The sequence below is a fragment of the Triticum aestivum genome, chromosome 4B (assembly GCF_018294505.1).
Source record: "Triticum aestivum cultivar Chinese Spring chromosome 4B, IWGSC CS RefSeq v2.1, whole genome shotgun sequence".
NCBI classification, from domain to species: domain Eukaryota; kingdom Viridiplantae; phylum Streptophyta; class Magnoliopsida; order Poales; family Poaceae; genus Triticum; species Triticum aestivum.
In genome coordinates this window covers 660,796,145-660,816,588 of record NC_057804.1, presented here as the reverse complement: position 1 = coordinate 660,816,588, position 20,444 = coordinate 660,796,145, and the positions used below count along the sequence as shown (strand labels likewise).

Genomic DNA, 20,444 nt, shown 5'->3' with positions numbered 1-20,444 from the left:
TGTGGTGAAGCAGGGGGCATAGGATGCCCCTGCTCTCTTTAAACTTATGCCTGTTTATCTGCTGTTAGTATAAGTGAACTTGGCAATGAAGGTATTTGGAAGGAGAGAACCAAACAGTACCCTTGGCACCTAAAGAAGCAAGAGGATTTCAGATTCCCCGATATGCTTGTGTATCGGTTGCATTCAAACAATTTTATCTTCTCCATATTATCATATCTCTAGAGTCAATAATTTTCTAGGAGGAACTACTGAACTCAATCACTTACTGCCGTTACTCAACAGTTTTCTGTTGAGGTCTATCCAGTAGAGGTAGTCAAATTGGATCAGGGTGTATACAAATAAATATGTTGCCCATCATGATAATCGATGGACACCCATGTCTACATAGCCACTTCTTAAACAAAACCTTCTACATCTGCATCCTGAGCCCCAAGGATGTAATTCAGCTTCGCATCCTTTGTAGGAAACCGGTGTTGGCCACAAAAGTTTCAGAGGAGGATTAACACTAGTCACATTCTTCCCACATTAAACACTGAGCAGTCAGTTCATAGTATGAAATTTCAACACTCAGACAACCTCGATCTCATAAATCACATCTTCTAATTTGGCTCTCATGTACTACCTTCCAATAAACTTCTGCATAAATCATCTCGAAATGTTCTCACAAGCTCACAGCTCATCGGAGGTCGTCGACGAACATGGAAATGCAGTAAATGCATTTGTACCTGGCTCAACATCAGAGGCAAAACAAAAAAAATCAAATGGCCAGACAACCTTAGTATGCTGGAGCATCTGGAAGCAGAGGAATGTCAGGGTCGTCGCAAGTCGCAACCGCTGGTTTTTTCAGGTTGAGCTACTGTTAATAATGTACTGCTGGAGCAAAGAATTCTGGCTGCATAACCCTGCTATGACATGCCCAAAGAGATATAACACTACCAGTTCGCCGCCCTTATATGTATCTACACTTATTTATAGATCCTCTGCAAAAAATATGATATGGAGCATCAGACTGTCGGCAGGAACTTCTCATCTTGAGCAGCAGCCGGCTTGGATTCCTCGTTCGTCTTCCGGAAGACGAGCTTCTGCTGCGGGAGCTTGCCATTGGACGGCACCGTAACCTGAGTGTCGACGGAGATGCTGTCCTCATCCTTGAACTCGCCTCTGAGGATACCCTTGGCGAGTTCATTCTCCACATACTGCTGAAGCACCCGCTTCACCGGCCTGGCGCCGTAGTTGGGGTCGTAGCCAAGGCTTCCCAGGAACTCGATTGCTGCCGGTGAGACGTCGAGTTTGATCTTGCGGTCGGCGATCCTCTTCTGCACTCTCGCCAACTGTATTTCAAACAGGCAAATCAAAAGAGAAGATGATTAACAAGTGGCTCGCAATCACATGGCCTTGTATTCTTTTGCTAGCACCGTCATTTTGAATTGCAAACAAAATCAAAAGTAAGAGACGTTGTTACCTGTAATTTGACAATGCTGTTTATCTGCTTCCTCTCAAGAGGCTTGAAGACGATGTACTCGTCTACACGATTCATGAACTCAGGACGGAAAACAGATCTTGCAGCATCCATCACCCTCTTCTTCATACTCTCGTAGGCCGAATCAGTCGCTCCGCCTTCTTCATCCATATTCAATATGTACTGTGAACCAACATTGGATGTCATGATAATGATACTGTTGGTGAAGCTCACCTTCCGGCCCTGCGAGTCTGTAACCCTGCCATCGTCCAATATTTGCAGGAAAACATTGAATACATCTGAATGGGCTTTCTCAATCTCATCAAACAAGACCACAGAGTATGGCCTCCTACGGACAGCCTCTGTAAGCTGACCGCCCTCTTCGTACCCAACATAACCTGGTGGCGCACCAATCAGTCTTGAGACAGAGTGTTTCTCCATATACTCGCTCATGTCAATCCTGACAACAGCATCCTCAGTGTTGAACATAAAAGAAGCGAGTGCTTTCGCCAATTCTGTTTTGCCCACTCCTGTAGGTCCCATGAACATGAAGCTGGCAATGGGCCGGTTTGGATCAGACAAACCAGCTCTGGATCTCTGGATGGCCTCTGCAACTGCTTTGACTGCAGGATCCTGCCCCACTACACGCTTGTGCAGTTCGTCCTCGAGATACAGCAGCTTTTCTCTGTCGGATTGCTTTAACTTGGAAACCGGGATGCCTGTCCACCTGCTCACAATCTCTGCAATATCATCTTGGGTCACCTCTTCTCTTAGCATGGATTTCCCAGAACTTTGATATTCGTTTAGCTCATCCTCTGTTTTTTGAAGGTCCCGCTGCAATGCATTCAGACTACCATACTTCAGTTCAGCAGCACGATTGAGATCATACTCACGCTCGGCCTGCTGGATCTCCACATTTAACCTGTCAATCTGTTGCAACAGTTAAATGCAAGTCAGATCAAATGGCAACAACAACCGTGTCAATCTACATAATACAGAGAAAGACTAAAATATTGGAACTGAACTTACCTCTTCCTTAATAGATTGGATCTTTGTCATCACCGACTTTTCACGCTCCCACTGCTCAGTCAGTCCCTTCTGCCTTTCTTTCAAAAGTGACAATTCTGCTTCAATGCGAGATAATCTGTCTCTTGATGCCTTGTCTGTATCATTTGTTAGTGAGAGACGTTCCATTTCAAGTTTGAGCACAGAACGATCAATCTCGTCCAGAGCAGTCGGCTTCGATGTTATCTCCATTTTCAACTTGGCAGCTGATTCATCGACCAAATCAATTGCTGCAACAAAACAAGACGGTCACTGTTTAGAATGAGCTACAAAAGTGCCTGCAGTAGAGTTCATGATGCCCTATTATCAAGCAGGCTAGTAACTTCAAGCAGAAGTGATGCTATAGTAATAAATACCTTTGTCAGGCAAAAATCGTCCGCTGATGTAACGATCTGACAAAAGAGCGGCAGCAACAAGAGCACTGTCTGATATGCGGACCCCATGGTGCAATTCGTATCTCTCACGTAATCCTCGGAGTATTGACACTGTATCTTCAACTGTTGGTTGATCAACATACACTTGTTGGAAGCGGCGTTCCAGTGCTGGATCTTTCTCAATATATTTGCGGTACTCATCGAGGGTTGTTGCACCAATGCAACGTAGCTCCCCTCTTCCGAGCATTGGTTTCAGAAGATTGCCAGCATCCATTGCACCAGAAGTGGCACCTGCAATAAGGTGAAAATTCGTAAACTTCTGAGCAGTAGATATGAAACTTGTTTTTCACATTGATGGTGATGATAAAGTCAGTTTTACGGCATGATAAGAGTCCAAGTTTGTCGACAGCAAACTTAGTCATGTTATTCACATTGATGGTGATGTTAAGTCAGTTTTAAGGTGTGATAAGAGTCCAAGTTATTAGACAGGAAACTTACTCATGCTATTCATGTTGATGGTGCTGGCAAGTTAGTTTTAAGACGTGATAATGAGTCCAAGTGTGTGGTTCCATGAGAATGTGATGCAAGTGAATGCGTAAGAAGAAGCCGTTGAGTTTCCGTGTTGTTTCCACCGTTGACCCCTATGGCCCTATCTATGTTTCTATGGTGGCAAAAGAACGCTCATTCATCAGCAACATGGAGACTTAGCCCCTATCTATTTTTCCGTGTTCTTTCAGTCAAATTCATCCAATGATTTTACTTCGCACTCTCCATAGCAGTGAATACCTGTATCTTTTACCAAAATTTCAGTGAAAGGAGAACAGCAGGATGAGAACAACCCAACAAGCTGTTTGGACTTCCTAGCTAGTGAAAGAATGCAGAGAACTTAAGATACTATAACTTCACCGCCTAATCACTTGGTTCATAATGAAACGGAACTTAACAAGATGGTACAGCTTTGCCATCTCTGACAAGCTGGCACAGTGTTGTGCTCAAAACATGTTATGCATTATTTTTGTAACTCAAGTAAACAAATGTTATGTGAGAATACACTAGTAAATAACTGACAAACTGTTTTGTTGTATGGAAGAATCAGGAGTTTATCTATGTAACAATCATCAACAGATATATAGACTTCGGCTGTAAAATTGCGTTGATGCATCTCAGTATTCATAAATCAAATATTTCACATACAGCACCCAAATTGGATCAAATGCTGGAGATTCCCAAAAACTTATTGTCCCACAGTTTATTAGCTACATGGAACTAGTGCCAGCCAAGCAGCATTTTTTTTATATTGAACATAAATTCAGTGATCTATGAAATCGAAATGAGATGACAGAAGCCACATGTTTGGTAAACAATATTGAGCAAATAGATCAGTCTATTTATTCCTCAATTTTTAGGCTATGCATGAAACAAAAAAAAGAGGTAAATAGCATTATCAAATAAACTTTGTAGGAAGTTAGTGTAGGAAATAAGGAAAATTACCTGCTCCAACAACAGTGTGGATCTCGTCAATGAAGAGAACAACCTGTCCATCAGAATCTGTGACTTCTTTAAGTACAGCCTTCAGTCTATCCTCAAATTCTCCTCGATATTTTGCACCGGCAATCAAAGCCCCCATGTCAAGTGTAATTAGCTGCTCAAAACAAAAGTAAACATTACTCATAAGATCGTCCTGATATAACCCTGACAAGATAGCATCATTGCAGTGATAAGTAAACTTACTCGACGGTTTGTCAGTGCCTGTGGGACATCTCCTTGCACTATCCTCTGAGCAAGCCTAAAAAAGAATGTAAAATACGGTAAGAGAAACTACTGGCATACTTCACAACTGATGAAATGATGTGCAAAATGTACAGTTTTCCTACCCTTCAGCTATGGCTGTTTTTCCCACGCCAGGTTCACCAATCAAAACAGGATTATTCTTTGTTCTCCGAGACAAAATCTGAATGCACCTACGGATTTCATCATCTCTTCCTATAACAGGGTCAAGCTTCCCCTGACGTGCCATAGCTGTCAGGTCCTTTCCATATTTGTCCAAAGCTTCATACTTTCCCTCAGGGTCTGAGAATAGATCATTTAATAGTTGTTACTCAGGAGAAAAAATGTGCATGTCTTCACAATTCAAGAAACAAAGGAAGCACCCAACGTCCATACCTACTGAAGCACATATTTAATAAACTTCTGCAGCATTTTTTCTGCTAAAAAGGTCTCTTTTGTACACATTAAATCCATACATACAATCTTGTTTTCGGGTTATCACTTAGCAACTGAATGTGTTTAATAGCGTGACGACCTCACAAAGCGACATTTTATAGAGTAAACTATAGGTCGCACCATGGAATTTGATCAGAGTATGCAACGGTATGAGCATGTGAAGAACGTTAACAAGTTATTTGAATACTAAATCATAGCATTCATATAAAAGAAAATATCCATACCTTGATCAATTACATTTTGCTTCCCTCTTATGGATTCAATAGCTGTTTTCAAGGATTCTACGGTGATCTGGAAGTCCTTGAACAGCTGTCTTCCAAATCGCTTATCATCCGCAAAACCAAGAACAATATGTTCAACCGAGACGAATGAATCACCATACTCTTTCTTAAAGTTTCTCGCCCTCTGTATCAGAGCTTCCAAGTCACGCCCCAACATCGAACCAGGATCTTCACCTAATACCTGAATCATCGGGGAAAAAAGAAAGTCTCATTGCAGGTACTTGTTTATATTTCTTATTTGACGATAAAGCAATATACTGTAGCGCACAAAGAAATGTTAGGGCCAGTATGGAAGTAGAAGACTCAATTGATATGTCTGTTTACGACAAATCACCTTAGGCTGCCGCTGGATGAACTTCTCGGTGGCATCGAGAAGCCGTGTGTTATCAACTCCAGCTTTGGAGAAGATTCGACGGGCAAGCCCGTTCCTCTGCTCCAGCAAGGATTTCATCAAATGTTCAGTCTCCACGATCTGGTGTTTGCTCTCTTTGGCGACTTCGGGTGCCAGAACAATCGACTGCCATGCCATCTCGGTGAATTCTTGCTGTGTAATCTGGCAGCCAAAGAAATGATAATGAACTACATGAGTATTGTACTTCTTACATCAAAGGGATGCTGAATAAACAGGATGCATACAAAATTATTATTCTTCAAAGAAACAATGGTTTGTACCGTGTACCTGTAGGTTACATATAAGAAAAAAATAACAATTGCAGAACAGTATGATTTAAATAAATCATCTAATTTGCAGTGGCATACAAGTTGAAGGCAACGGTGGATAAGAGACAGACAGTAATGTGTTGTGTTCAACCCAAGCAGCTATGAGTTCAGTAACAGGCGGGTCAAGGCAATTGAAGGATTTCATCAGATGAAGAACTAGGGAGTGGTATCTCTGTAGTGAAATCTAGCAGCAGTAGCGCGACTGACAAGAATTTTGATTGTGAACATTTGAATCAGACTCTACAGTTGCATTTCCTTCCCAAAATGTGGGTTTCAGACTTTCAGGCTCAGACAAAAATTCAGATGGCCCAAAACCTCATCACCAGCCAAAATTAATCGGTGACTTCGGGGGAGCAAAGAGGGGTTCCGCACAAAACTCAAGTACCAAATCTGAGGTCGCGTGCATAGATGGAAATACAGTACGTAGAAGATAAAGGCGAGTCCTCACCCTCCCGTCCCGGGAGCTGGCGTTGCACCTGACGGAGAGCGCCGGCCGCCCGGTTCCCACCACCGGGGAGAGGCGTCCCCGTCCTCTCGCCGCGCTGAGCGCGACGCGGGTCGACGACGGGCCCGCCGCCCTCCTGCTGCTGCCCCACGCCGCGGCGGCGACGGCCGGGGCCGGGGCGGCGGCCGGGTAGGAGGAGATGTGGAGGTCCGCGGCGAGCGCGGGCGGCGGCGCGGTGGCCATGGTGCCCGGTGCCTTGAGTTCTTGGACTCACGGACAGAGTGGAGTGGCGAGCGGCTGTATAGATGTGCTGTATCTGTCGTCTTCTAGATGCGTAGGGGGTGGGATGGAGTGGCGAGGCCGGGGGCGGAGGTATAAAAAGACGGTGAATTGGAGGGACGGCGGGCGCTGTCACCGGCGTCGCGGCGTGGGGGCGGTGGGAGGTTCTGGGAGGTTCAGGGGAGCACGAGGAGGGCGTGGAAGGACGGAGGATGAAGATGATTGATTGGGTGGATGTGCGTGCGTGGCTTCGGGGGAGCTGCAGAATTGTGCGCCGTGAGATCTCCGGACTCCCTCCCGGTCCCGGTGGGCGGCCCGATCTGCGGCGACCGGGTTCCACTCGCCTGAGCTACAAAAAAAAAAAGCGATCTTTACTCTTTTTCCCAAAAAAGAAAACTCCACCCCCCAACATATACTACTCTCTTTATTTACTTTTCTTTTAGAAAAACTCCACCCTCAATATATATTACTCCCTGCGGTTAGGGTAAATGAACAACCGGGTTCTGATTCTCAGGAATCCAGAGCCACCGCCGATTCTTAGGAAAATCCGTAGCAAAGTGATTCTCAGGAATCTGTGGCCCAAACAAAGGGGGACTTAATCATGTCCCACACACTCGTGTGCTAAGGTAATTCAAGGTGGTAGTTTTCCTGCACCTGGGTAGTCAAACTTGTGGGCAGTACTGTTTGAGCAGAATTTGTGTTTTTTTGTGTTTTGTTTACCACAAGCTAATTTGATGTCATTTGGCCACCAACATTTGTAAGCACCTAATTGCTTTTGTCATAGCCAAAGCCAGGATTTTTTTTCATTTTTTTTATTTTGTGTGATTTTTAATTTTATTACTCTTCATTGTGGATGCAATGCACCTGGATATAGCCAACACTTTCCCTTCAAGTAGAGACTAGTTCGAGAATTGCTAAGGTAGGTTATGCATACAGAGTTGATAGCCTTTGTCATAGCTACATAAACGGTCGCAACCTTCATCTACTCCCTCCGTTCCAAAATAGATGACCCAACTTTGTACTAAAGTTTGGGTCACCTATTTTAGAACTGAGGGAGTAAGTATTAACGATTACTCAAGCTTGAATGTAGCCATTACTATGTCTCATGGGGGACACAAGCAGATATTGATCTTGAAAGAAGATTAGGATAATCACATGGCAAACCTTACAAATTGAGTTTCTTTAGAAGGAAGGCTCAAGATGAGCCCAACTTCCAGTTAACAAAGCCAACAACCAGCCAAGAGTTCATTGACTTACAACTTACAAGTGAAAGGAAACAACATATATGAAGTTCTTATAAACAGTTCAACTGTTACAATTGCACAAGCACACCAAAACAGAAATGAAACAGCTTGTACCATCGAAGTCGTCGTCCACCAACAAAACAACAGGCTAGGACGGTGCGCCCGCCTCGTTTTTCTCAATTTATTTTTCGGTTAGTTTAATTTTAGTTTTGAAATTTCATGAGTACAAGAACAAAAAAGTTATTAATTCGAAACAAATGTTCACAAATATTCATAAAATATTCTTGACTTTGAAACATGTTAGCCAATTAGAAAAAATTTCTCAAATTCAAAACAAGTTCATGAAATTCAAAAATGTTCATTAATTCAAGAGAATTCATAAATTCAAAAAAATCAAAAACGGTTCATTTGAATTCAAAAAAATCATGAATTCAAAAAAAGTTCATAAAATTAAAAAAATCGTGAATTCAAAAAATCTAGTGAATTCTATAAAATGTTTTCGTATTGAAAAAATGTTGACACGCTTACAAAACAATGTTTTTGAATTCCAGAAATACTTAAGAATACAAACAAGGATCAATAATTAAAAAATCATGAATTTAAAAAATGGTCGTGAATTGAAGAAACTTTTTGTGAATTCGAAAAACTTCAAGAATTCAAATAATGTTCAAGTTCATCAGAAGATGATAGTGCTCGCAGCTGGCAATACATATCAGTTGTGATCTAGGAAGCAGCAGGGTGGATTACCATAAGCGGCAAATAGACGGAGCAACGCCCGCCAGTCAACCGTTTTGTCGCGTATGTGCTGCTATTCTTTTGCTGCGCAGTTATTTCTGCTTGTTTATCTTATATGCTTTTTTGCTTTTCTTTTGGTTTATTTTTGGGATTTTTTTACTTCCTTTTCTAATTTTTTTTCTTTTTGGGTTGAATTTTATCATTCTGTTTTTTAACATACTTACAGAACATATATTTATTAACAATGAACATTTTTTCAGTATGCGATGAACATTTTTAAAATATATATATGAACATTTGTATATATGCTAAACATTTCTTCAGTTTACAGTGAACATTTTAAAATTACTTGTGAACGTTCTTTATATACGCTGAACACTTTTATATACATTAAGCTCTATTTGAATGTACCATGATTGTTTTTAGCATAGAGTGAACATCTAATATACAGATTGAACTTTTTAAATATATCTTGTACATTTTTTAATACACAAGATATTTTTATTAAAGCACACACCGAACATTCTTTGAAAAACCCTGCAAGAAAAAGCCAAGAGTAAAAAAACAAAGAGAAAACACCCAATGGCCAGTTTTTTCAAAAAAAAAAGGAAAACAAAAAACCAACAGGAACAAAAATAATTATAAGCAAATGAACTGGGCCGGCCGATTTGCCTTTGTTGCTGGTGTAGCCTCGCTTAGTTGACGCCAAAGGGCGAAAGGGCGTCAACTAGGAGGTCTCGTCGCACGGGGCGTTAATAGCTTTCTTTCAAACAAAGACGAGCGTCCGACCACACCGATGACACAAGATAAAAAAGCTTAGTTTATCATCAACATTAGGTTAGTTTGTCTTTAAAACCATAGAAGTAGAATCGTGGAATTACAAACATCAACAATTAATTAGGACAGATTCAACACTATAAACTCATTGTCATGCAAATTTTGACAATCATTTAGGAACATAAATCTTTTAAAACCAATATAAATTGTCATGCAAATCATTCGCAATTGCCATGCTTCCCAGCTGAGCTCGCTGGTAAAGCCAGTCCTTTCATTTGATAAATCAGCGAAATGTGGGCAATTGATGCAGGTTTTGAGGAAAGCCGATGGCAAAAACAGACATATAAATTCGAAAGAAGGACCACCAGACAGCTGACGACAGAACCGTACATCTTTTCTTATTTATTTCTGATTTCTGAAATACACGCATTGCCCCAATTATTCAGGCAACAGAGACCTGAGATGGCAAGCCCCCATATCGCCATCGCCGTCGGGTAAAACCCTCGCCCTCGCAAGGTCAGTGAACCACATCAGCCAAGTGAAGCGGAAAAAAAGGTTACCAGGACCAACCAACCACCAGCACAGAAATGATAAAAGAAAGTCGAGCAGCAAATATATATAGCACTGTTTGATAGTGTGAGATAGATATTATAAGTAGTAGGCCTGCTGCATATTGTTAATTAGTTCCTTACGATTGGTCGACGATGACAAATGATTTGCAAACTACTCCGTAGCTAGCAGGGAGGGTATATACATAGGACATGCAACATGGCATAGCTAGCACAACAAGGCACGGAGTTACGAGTCTGTCCATCAGCATCAGCAGATTCAGGGAACGGGTATCAGGTCCCTCAACCCCGCCTTCTCTTCACGGCACCGCCAGGACCAGGCAGTGTCAGGGAGAGTGGCAGCTCATCAGGGTGATTGCAGCCTGGCCTTGTGTTATCAGAATCCACAGGCGCAGGAGCAGGAGCAGGTGCCGGAGCAAATGCACTCAGGGTGGAAATCAGTGACAGTTGAGGGAAACTCCGCTCCATGAATTCTATCACATCTGTTGCCGTCGCATTGTCTTCTTCAGCCATCTTCTTCATCTGCACCTTCATTCTCATCAGGTTAGTCGCCATTTCTTCTCTCCAAGTTGCCACCATCTCATACACCTTCTGCACCAAGCCAGCTCGGAGAGCCTCTGTTTCTGCACTCATATTGTCTTGAAATTCTGCTTGCATCTTCTCGCTTTCTGCCACCATACTAGCAGATTTTTCGAGAAACTCCGCCCTCAGTTTATCGTACCTGGATTTAGATCTCGCCTCCACATCTTGCACCATAGATATTGAACGTGCCACCACCTCGCGAAGCTCAGACTCGCAATGTGCTTTCACTTCCTGCAGCGGCACGTCCGTTGAGCAAAAGAAAACTTTGTGAGATGGAATCGGCATCCAGCTTTTAAGAGACCTCATCCACCATATATAAGTAAACTATAGTTGATTTAAATGTGATGAACACTTCCATTCTTAATTAGGTGCCTGATGACACTTGAAGACAGGACATCTATATAGACTGGTAGTGAGTGACTATTTATATGATCATCTGTTGATACGACGTACGGGGTTAATCAATTCTATCTATTCTAGTTATATGTACTCTCTGAATCTCTACTGGTGCCAGCATCAGCTGTCTGCTACCTGTATCAGGTGGACGGAAGCAAACTCGAAACTGAAGCCTTCTCTTTGACACAAGAAGCAACAGAGCATTTACAGGGATAACAACTGTGTCTACCGTTTCATACGTTATCTCTCACGTTGTTAATAGATGATGTTGGATTAGTGGCAGAGTTAAGTATTGCTCCAACTGTTGCTCTACAGAAAGAGGAAAAGACTACTATTCCTATTGGATCAAGATGCCCAAAAAGCAGAGACTCATAATTTGGCACTTGTATATATGATTCTTCTATACAAGTACACCAGAAGAAAGTGAGAGAACCTGTAAACGACAACAGCCATCCCACAAATTTCCTGGGGCGTAGAGGTTGGTAATAAGGTCGCGTTCAAATTGTTCGCCACACTGTGGGCACTGAAAAAAAACATATGCATTCGTGCTTAATTAATATATTTGTGAACCAGAGCAAACATAAAGTATATACAGAATAATGCCTAGTACCTTCGCACTGTCATCGCCGCAACGATGGAGCCACCTCTCTAGACATGACCTGCCGTACACATGTCCACAAGGAATGCAACTGCGTGCAACAGAAAGGAAGTTACCCATCGATGGCACAAAATTTTCACTAGCCACATTGTTCAAACACAACCCATGCTCGCAAGGATCTAATACGAAACATAAAAAAAAAGGATCTGATACGGGGAAAAACGCGGGTATGCCTCCAGAAAGAAAGACCAAGAAAAACTGGTGTGTATTTATCACAAGATGTGATTAGGGCCATTAAAGGTCCACCAAAGCTCCACCGTCAACAGTCTCCCCTCATCGAACTTGCTATCACCCACACTCCTTGGCATCCTCTAAAACTGCGACCCGCCTCATCCTGAGAGCTCACCATTCCTGCTCCTCGCGTTCATGTCGCATATATAGACTCATAATTCAAGTAGAGATTCATCTTAATTTGTTTTCTAGATAATTGATGGTACTGAGACGAAACACATTGCCACCCAGTTTTGTGCTTATATGTGGTGCGGATAGCCTGTAATTAACCTAGTGAACAGTTGCAGGACTAAATGCAGTTCAAACCATTACTAAAACAAACCCTGATTTTTTTACTAGTAGCACACAAGCAATGTTGGCCCATAACTAAAAATACGAATCACCGGCAACAAACCTAGTGCCCTTGTGCATTGTGAAGAAAAAAAAAAGAACTGCTCTAGGCCTTTCAATTTGTGACTGCTGGCACACATCAACCCGGCCACAGCATGAAAGATGGTACTAATTACGTATAAATGAACTATGAATCCAACACGCACACGAAGGAATCGCCCTACAAGACAAACTGGATGCCATGCCAGGTTTTGAAGTTGAGCGCACAAGATTCAAAGAATAGCTCAAAGTAAACACCGAGGACAAGCAGGCAAAGAGCAAAAGCCAATGCCGTGTCGCTACTCCCTACTCACCAGATGACTGCAGGTCCAGGGCTCCATACAGACGGGGCAGGTGGGCGCCGGCGGCGGCGTGGTCACCGCGCCGTCGCACCCTCCAGCTGCCGCATCCCCCGTCTCAGTGGCCGCCGGAACCCTAGCTCCCAGATCGGACGGCATCGGAGGAGACATTGGGGGAGAGTGGGGAGGGGAATGGGAGCGGAAGCAGCGCAGTAAATGTGGGAGGTTTTTTTGGTTGGGGTTCCAGCCGACCAACTCATGGTACTGGACTCTGAAAGCTCGCCCGCCCCACCCCACGTTTTTCTTGGCAGATTTATGGTTTTTTTTTTTGAATGGTACCGCAAAAAACCCGACGCGAACCGGTCTGGTAAAAACGACCCGTAAATTTTTTACGGAGGCCTGTAAACCCCGGGCCGCGGATTCTAGGGTTCGCGTCCTTCATTTCCCCTATCGCATCCGCCGCAAATCCCCCCTCCTCTGGCGATAAATCCCTCTGCAATGCGCGTAGCCACCAGAACTGAGCCTTGATGTCGTGCGCGGGTGGCGGAAGGGGTGGCTGTGGCTGAGGGGGTTTCGGCGGCCGTGGTGGCGATCCGCCTCGCAACCGCCGCCATGAAGATGAGGCCAGGAGCTCCTCGCTTCGCCCGCCGGTGGAGGAGTGACGCAAGGAGCAAGCGTGGAAGCATGGTGCCTTCTCCCGCTGTGCGGGAGCATGGGCATGGACCAACTTCGACAAGCTGGACCAGATCTTCTCCGCCGTGACCAAGCATCTCTGGGCGGCGGAGCGCACATGGTTCGAGGCAAAGGAGGCGGCTGCCGCCGGAGACGAAGCTGCAGCGGCGCGAGTGCCGGCGTTGAAAGAACAGTACGTCCTCGCCTTCATGCTCTCCAACTCGCTGATGGAGCACCACCTCGGCGTCAAAAAGTCTAGTGATGATGATGATGCGTAGATCTAGGTTTAATTTCGTTTATGCAGTCTGTACCCGTATGGACTCTGTTTCCGTATGATGAACTCCGATGATGTAATATGTGGCGCAAACTGCTAGTTTGAATATGTCGTATGTGTTTGAGTTCGTTTGCGGGATATGTTCTTTCTCTGTGTCCGCTGTACCGCAAATTTCATTTACGGGATACTGTAAACGAAATTTGCAGGACCGCGGTTTGTGGGATCTACTAGAGATGCTCTTAGAGCATTTCTAGCACATCCTGTCAACCACGGTACACACAAATTTCGTTTACGGATACTGTTAGACGATTTTGCGGTACCATGGAAGGCACGCGAGAGCAGATCCTTCATACCATACTGCATAATTTAAAGATAATAGATAAACATAGGTCCCGTCACCATGGTTCGCCAGAAGTTCATCGCACAAAATTAAACATAGTAGATAACCTACTCCAAACTACTCCAATCCTTTTTGACATGGAGATGATACTCCATCGCGGAGTTGGAAAGAATGAAGGCGAGGTTGAACTTCTCCTTGGTCGCCACACCAAACCGAGCTCCGAAAATGTGGAATCTCATCCAACGACAATGATAACCACCGAGATGATTCGCCAGGATAACCGGTGCATGTGAAAGGCTTTGATGACATGAGCGTGTCCGATTTGGTTTGGCTGAGTTTTAGGATTGTTTTAGAGCATCAGGAGAGTCATGTTTTTTAGGGCAATGGGAGGTTTGGCTGGTTTGAGGACCATCTCACAAAACGGATTTGTATTTTGTAGTTTTATACGCCGAAGGTTCTAAATCGATTTACAATCTGGGTTTTCCATTTCCGAATCATGCATTTGTGCTGTCGGTATGCTCCGGTGCTTAGGATTGTGCTATCATGTATTTCTTCTTTCATTGTGTGATAATAATCCCCCCCCCCCCCAAACTATAACCTACACACTCTTCCGGTCACACGGTTTCTTCATGAAACATACGGATTGCATCGGTTCAAAAGGCCACGGCGGTCGGTGTGTGCTCTTCTTAGGGTGTGTTTGGTAGAGTGTATGGAGGATGCATCATGCATGAGCTCAAGAGTTCCCTCCTCGATCCATTTTTGGGTGTTTGGTAGCCTGCACGGGGCCTCCTTGGCATGCACGAGCTCAGCCCAAATACACTCTTAGCATGCACGAAGAGAGAACACCCCAACAACCGTTTGCTGGTCAGCATGCATGAGCAGATCGAGCGACAACATGTTTCAAAAATTGTTAAGAATTTCCAAAAAATAATTTAATTTTCAGAAAATGTTCAGAATACCAAAAAATTCACATTTTCAAAAAAATCTCTAGGTTTGTAATTCTTTTTTTTTGGGAAAATGTCCAGATTTTCAAATTTTGAAAAAATGTTTGGAATTTTAAATTTCTTTCAAATTTTACAAAAAAGTTTGGATCATTAAAAATAATTTCAAAAAATGTTCAGAATATCAAAAAATTTAAGAAAATTTAAAAAAAAGATCAAACTTTCAAATTTTGTTTAATTTTAAAAAAACTTAAATGTTTAATTTTTGAAAAAAAATTGTGTTTCCATGTTTCAAACAATTTTTCAAAATTTTGAAATGTTTTTTTCACTTATTTGAAAATATCTGTTGCTACAGTGCCGGCCGACATTGTCTAAACAGATGCAAGGTCTCAGCTTAGCATGTCTCAGCACATACACCATTACCAAACAACAGCAAATGCATGTACTCAACATGTCTACACTGGGCATGTATCAGAGGAGAACAACCATGGAATGCTACCAAACAGACCCACAAAATCAACTCCCACGACGCCGCCTTCTCTTCACAGCATGAGCAGGACCAGCAGGATCAGGGCGAGTCCTTGCGTTGTTCTCTGAACCCACAGGAGCAGGAGCAGAAGCTGAGACACAGGCAGAAGGACGAGGGATGGAAATCGATGACCGCCGAGGTAAAACCCGCTGCACGAATTCTAGTAGATCCTTTGCAGTCGCATTCTCTTCTTCAACCATCTTCCTCATTTGCTCCTTCATTGCTGTCAGGCTGTCTAACATTTGCTCTGCCTCAGCACGGAAAGACTCCCTATCTGCCTCCATTTTGGCAGCCAGTTCCGTCACTTCTGTCCTCACTTTATCAATCTCCAAGTCCATTTTCCCCGTGTGCTCAGCTATACGAGACATCCAGCGTTCTTCCATCCTTTTTATAACAGGCTGGAGATGAGCTTCAAATTCCTGCAGCAACAAGTCGGTCGAGCGAAATAATGTGAGATGTAATTAACATCCAACTTTGAAGAAGAAGAAAACTTCATCCAGAATTTGACCTTGTTTCGTTGATGGAATGGAACCAGGACAGCTATACAGGCTCATAGGGAATTACCATATGAGGATGTTAATCAGTTAAATGTATGCTAGATCTAGTAACTTCTGATAGTGTGGTCATCCGCATTCTCTTCTAGATCTAGTAACATCAGATTTTTCATGAGTAAACTCAAAAGATGACAGCCCAAGCAGTTTCTTTTGACACATAAATAAACATATATAGCATCATGCAGTTTGTGGGACTGGATATCTCTAACATTGTTAGGAGATGATGTGGAGTAATAGCAGAGATAGTATTGTTCCAAGTGTTGCTTTCCATGAAGAGAGGGGAAAATGTACTGTTTCACATCAACCGAGATGTCTGAGAAAAGCAACAACTAATAATTTAGTAATTCTATACAAGTACACCAGAAGCAAGAGATAAAAACCTGTAAACTAATAATTTCCCATAGATTTTCTGGTGCATAGAGATTGGTGATAAGCTTGTCTTCAAATTGTGCGCCACACTGAGGACACTGAAAAGGAAGATGGATGCATCCATAAGTTACATAGCACGACAGATAGCTAACATAAAGTGTATACAGGATTACGCATGGTACCTTTGCACTAGCGAGGGCAGAATGATGTAGCCACCTCTCTAGGCACGATCTTCCATACACATGTCCGCAAGGAATACAACTGCGTGGCACCAGTAAATGATCAATTGTACAAAATTTCTCACTAGCCCATAGTTCAAACACAAACCATGCCACAGACTCATGTGCTAGGATCCATAATTCAAGTAGAAACTCACTCTAAAGTTGCTATGCTAGGTTATAAACGGTCGCAAGCTTAACCGAAGTCTTGACCAATACTCAATATTGAATGTAACTTAAGCGTCATCATTACTCCATACACAAGCTATGCTTTACGAGGGACACGAGCAAATATTCACCTTCGAAGAATGTTGGAAACATTCCATGGCAAAGATCCTCCTTGAAACAGGTCGATACCCGTAGGCGTCGCCGCCGTTGGTGCCAAAGCGGCGACCCTTTCGCTCAGGAACTCACTCATGCCACCATGAGGCACCCGCGACAGACGCGATGAGTACAAGCCTCTAGATCCGGATATGGACGTCGCCGCCGTTGGTGCCAAAGCGGCGACCCTTTCGCTCAGGAACTCACTCATGCCACCATGAGGCACCCGGGACAGACGCGATGAGTACAAGCCTCTAGATCCGGATATGGATGTCGCCGCTGCCACCAACAAAGAGAGAGCTTGAGCTACCAGTTGCTACACCCCTCGCCGCTCAGATGACCAAGAGGCATAGCCACCGCCGCCATGGTGCCCGCCGGAGAGCCAACCATGTGGACCATCATCCGGAGCCACCACCCAACATCCATATCTCGAGACACTGCTAACCAGCACACCAACCATGGTAGGAATAGAGCAAGACACTCCTTCCACCCCTAGCCCGACATCAGCCATCGGGTCTGGGTAAAAGCCTCCACGGTAAGAAGCGCCACACCTATGTCCCCGACCAGTCCCGGTGTGGGGCGGGGGCGGGGGGAGGGAGGCACAACCCAGTAATTGCTGACGGTCGCTGCCGAGCAAACCTTGGCCTTAGGCCTCAGGTCATGGCGTAGGCGAGCTTGCACGATGCCACGCCCGAGGCCACTGACGTTGATATGTCCAACGGCAAGGGCGCACCAAGGGAGCCTAACTCGGACCGACGCCACCAACGAGCAGCAGGCGAGGAAAGCACAAAGCGAAGGCTTACACTAGCGCGGACAGGTCGGCCTCTCGTACTTGTGTGCCACCGGACGTTGTCCAGATCCGCACTCCCGCCGAAGCCAGCCCGCTTGAATGACGTGGATCGCACTACCGCCAATGCGTAGCAGCCGCGCCACTGCATTGCTATCCAAAAGACCCGAGCAGTGCCACCTCGCGAGGCTTACGGCACCATGCCAGAATCGCACCACCGCCGCGCGCCCGTCGCCCACCATGACGCATCACGCCCCTGGGCCAGGCCTGCGGCACCCTGGCAGAACCGCACCGCCGTGTGCCCTCCGCCCACCACCGCGCATCACGCCCCGCGCCATACGATCGGGTGCAGGTCCAGATCTGGCCTCACATGGCAAAGATATGGACCTCCCATCATTTAGAAATAAGGTTGTCGCCCGGCTTTATAAATGAAGCCCTTGCCTTTACAATTTGACTGCGATTGCATATAATCTCATGAGCAGGTTGCACACCATGCATCCAACCCAAGGTACTAGTTGCCTAGCTACGAGTAGAAATCCAGCTCCAGAAGATACTAGTTAGGGTTACCAACATGGAGATTGCACTTAATTACCAAGTGCCAATCCAGTAAAAATCTAACACACGGGAAGTGCATCGCGCAAATACTTTGACCTCGGTCCCAACAAACAAAAACAGAGCCGAGGCCGTCTCGCTCACCAGATGCGGTGTCCGCCGCTGCAGGTCCAGGGCTCGAAACAGATGGGACAGGTGGGAGGCGGCGGCGGCGGCGTGGTCACTGCGGCATGGTCGCCCTCCCCAACGGCCGCATCCTCCACCGCCTTGGTCGCCGGAACCCTAACTGCCGAACCGGATGTGGTTTGAGGAGGCATCGAGAGAGAGAGAGAGAGAAGTACTTTTATGAATGATAACCAACCTATCTATCTATCTATTATTATATATATATATATGTTGAGAAACATAGTAGGAAAAAAAATTTATCCTACGATCAAGATGCCACGATCACTATGAAGATGCATATAGAGGTTTAGATTGGATTGTTACCAACTTCGAGTTGCAGGGGAAGAACAGTTGGCGTAGATCAAACTTGAAGTCCCTCAAACCGTCCATGACGATCCATCAAACAAAGTAACAAAAGCACGACCTCTCTACGGATCGCACGCATACGGGTGTCACGATCTTACAGCGCTTCACCATCCAGAGCTCTGCTTAGCTGGAGACCTAGGGGAGGGAGAAGAGAACCTCATGGGGCTTCTCTATTATGTGGACAAGAGATAATTTGAACTAGGTCCAATCTATAACAAGTCTAGTTGTAGCTCTTGCTGCACGAGTTGATGGAGCCCTAGGTGTAGGAGATGATGGAGCCCTAGTTGTAGCAGATGTTCTAGCCCTTGCTGTAGGAGTTGATGGAGCCCTAGTCAGTGGCGGAGCCAGGATTGGAGCAAGTCCCGGGCCTAAAAAAAATTTTTGCCACAAGGAAAAAATTTAACGTTTATATATGACTTGATACACATATACACTCGTTACAGACACCGGTGAAAAAAACCTCTTCATCTTGTTTTTCTACAATATGAAATGAAATTGGCAATTACATTAATTTGAGTTCAACAGTACACTAGATATATGACTTGATACACATACACACATTATTCCAATTAAGAGCAGTTTATATACACTGATACACACCAACGTTGTAGAACATGATATGAGCAGAAGCATCAGCTATTCAAGGGAAACTAGGAAAGCATAAAAAAAAATACCAAGGTACGACAATCAAGAAGCGGTAGATTGGGCGAACAACGCACTGCGCACAGGAGGGCTGTCCAGTGGTAGCCGAGACGGCGGCGAACGCCGGTGCCGGCGGCCGGCGTGAGCGCTGGAGTCTGGACTCTGCACTTCTGCAGATTGATCTTGCGTGCGTCGGGGCCTGGGCGTGAGACAGCAAATGCCGCTCCGGGCCTTCGTTTTACTGGGCTCTGCACCCCGGGCCTGCAGAAAATCATACATATATAATAGGCTAGTAAAAAATTCTACGCCCCGGGCCTGGGCCCTGGGTGCCCGGGGCCCAGCTCCGCCCCTGGCCCTAGTTGGAGCCATATATCCAGGAGATGTAGCTCTTGCTGCAGTAGTTACTGGAGCACTTGTTGCAGCAAGTTATGTGAGCCCTGCTTGTATGAGCTGGTGGTGCCACAGTGCTTATAGGAGTTGCATTAACAAGTAGATTTGTTCTAGTATTTCTTGTTGTACTTGAGGCTGTCTGGACACTGCCTTTTGTTGATGATCCAGCCTCCTCACTATAGGAGCTCCTGTTGGGCTGCACATGAAAACAAATTGTAAACATGTTACCTTAAAGAGTGAACAATGAAAAAAAAGCACTTGGGAAGTACCTTGTGTTTGTTTTTCCTCATCTGAAGAGATGGTGTACGAGTGATACCACAGTTAGAGTATATGTGGCTTTGCTCTTTGTAGTTACAACATGTAATGTTTGCCATCCTTGAGGAAACTTTGGGCACAACAAATACATCCTTGCCTTTCCTCCTAACAATTTGTTGCCCTACTTTTCTTACTCTTAAAAACAGGTGGATCAATGTCCTGTGAGTTGGTTTTGGGCCACAGGTCAGGACCAGGCACATGATAGATGATGTGCTTGTAGGCTTCTCTATAGAATGGCTTCTTGGAAAAGTTCATGACAAAATCCTCAGGGTGGAGCTTAGCTTTATTGATGGCTGCCACAGC

The 20,444-nt window shown here is 44.6% G+C and overlaps 2 protein-coding genes across 3 annotated transcripts; both read right to left on the bottom strand.

Moving 5' to 3' along the window:
* Positions 1–752: 752 nt before the first annotated feature.
* On the bottom strand, positions 753–7,118 carry LOC123093995 (chaperone protein ClpB2, chloroplastic). The gene is made up of 10 exons (XM_044516063.1): positions 6,571–7,118; positions 5,737–5,955; positions 5,346–5,583; positions 4,773–4,968; positions 4,630–4,684; positions 4,390–4,540; positions 2,881–3,189; positions 2,489–2,754; positions 1,463–2,389; positions 753–1,331 (listed from the first exon to the last, which is right to left on the bottom strand). Exons 1-10 carry the CDS (start codon positions 6,808–6,810, stop codon positions 1,005–1,007), a joined length of 2,928 nt encoding a protein of 975 aa, XP_044371998.1. The 5' UTR covers positions 6,811–7,118; the 3' UTR covers positions 753–1,004.
* A 3,075-nt stretch (positions 7,119–10,193) lies between these two features.
* Positions 10,194–18,585, bottom strand: LOC123093994 (E3 ubiquitin-protein ligase RFWD3). Of its 2 annotated transcripts, none has more exons than XM_044516061.1 (4): positions 18,408–18,585; positions 11,760–11,838; positions 11,583–11,672; positions 10,194–10,984 (listed from the first exon to the last, which is right to left on the bottom strand). In XM_044516061.1, the coding sequence occupies exons 1-4, from the start codon at positions 18,578–18,580 to the stop codon at positions 10,454–10,456; spliced, it is 873 nt and encodes a 290-aa protein (XP_044371996.1). In that variant the 5' UTR covers positions 18,581–18,585; the 3' UTR covers positions 10,194–10,453. The 2 variants fall into 2 exon arrangements, with proteins under 2 accessions (XP_044371996.1, XP_044371997.1); XM_044516062.1 differs by lacking the exons at positions 10,194–10,984; positions 11,583–11,672; positions 11,760–11,838 and adding exons at positions 15,299–15,881; positions 16,397–16,483; positions 16,568–16,646.
* Positions 18,586–20,444: the final 1,859 nt, after the last annotated feature.

What these genes read in the sequence shown, in the direction of transcription:
- LOC123093994 (XM_044516061.1), bottom strand. Translation starts at nt 18,580, where the DNA reads ATGCCTCCTCAAACCACATCCGGTTCGGCAGTTAGGGTTCCGGCGACC. An exon ending in AGCGGCGGACACCGCATCTG is followed by an intron (nt 11,839 to 18,407) that starts GTGAGCGAGACG and finishes TGTTGCACGCAG; the next exon opens with TTGCATTCCTTGTGGACATG. An exon ending in GCGGCGATGACAGTGCGAAG is followed by an intron (nt 11,673 to 11,759) that starts GTACTAGGCATT and finishes GTTTTTTTTCAG; the next exon opens with TGCCCACAGTGTGGCGAACA.
- LOC123093995 (XM_044516063.1), bottom strand. Translation starts at nt 6,810, where the DNA reads ATGGCCACCGCGCCGCCGCCCGCGCTCGCCGCGGACCTCCACATCTCC. An exon ending in AGGCACTGACAAACCGTCGA is followed by an intron (nt 4,541 to 4,629) that starts GTAAGTTTACTT and finishes TGTTTTGAGCAG; the next exon opens with CTAATTACACTTGACATGGG. An exon ending in ACAGCATTGTCAAATTACAG is followed by an intron (nt 1,332 to 1,462) that starts GTAACAACGTCT and finishes TTTGAAATACAG; the next exon opens with TTGGCGAGAGTGCAGAAGAG.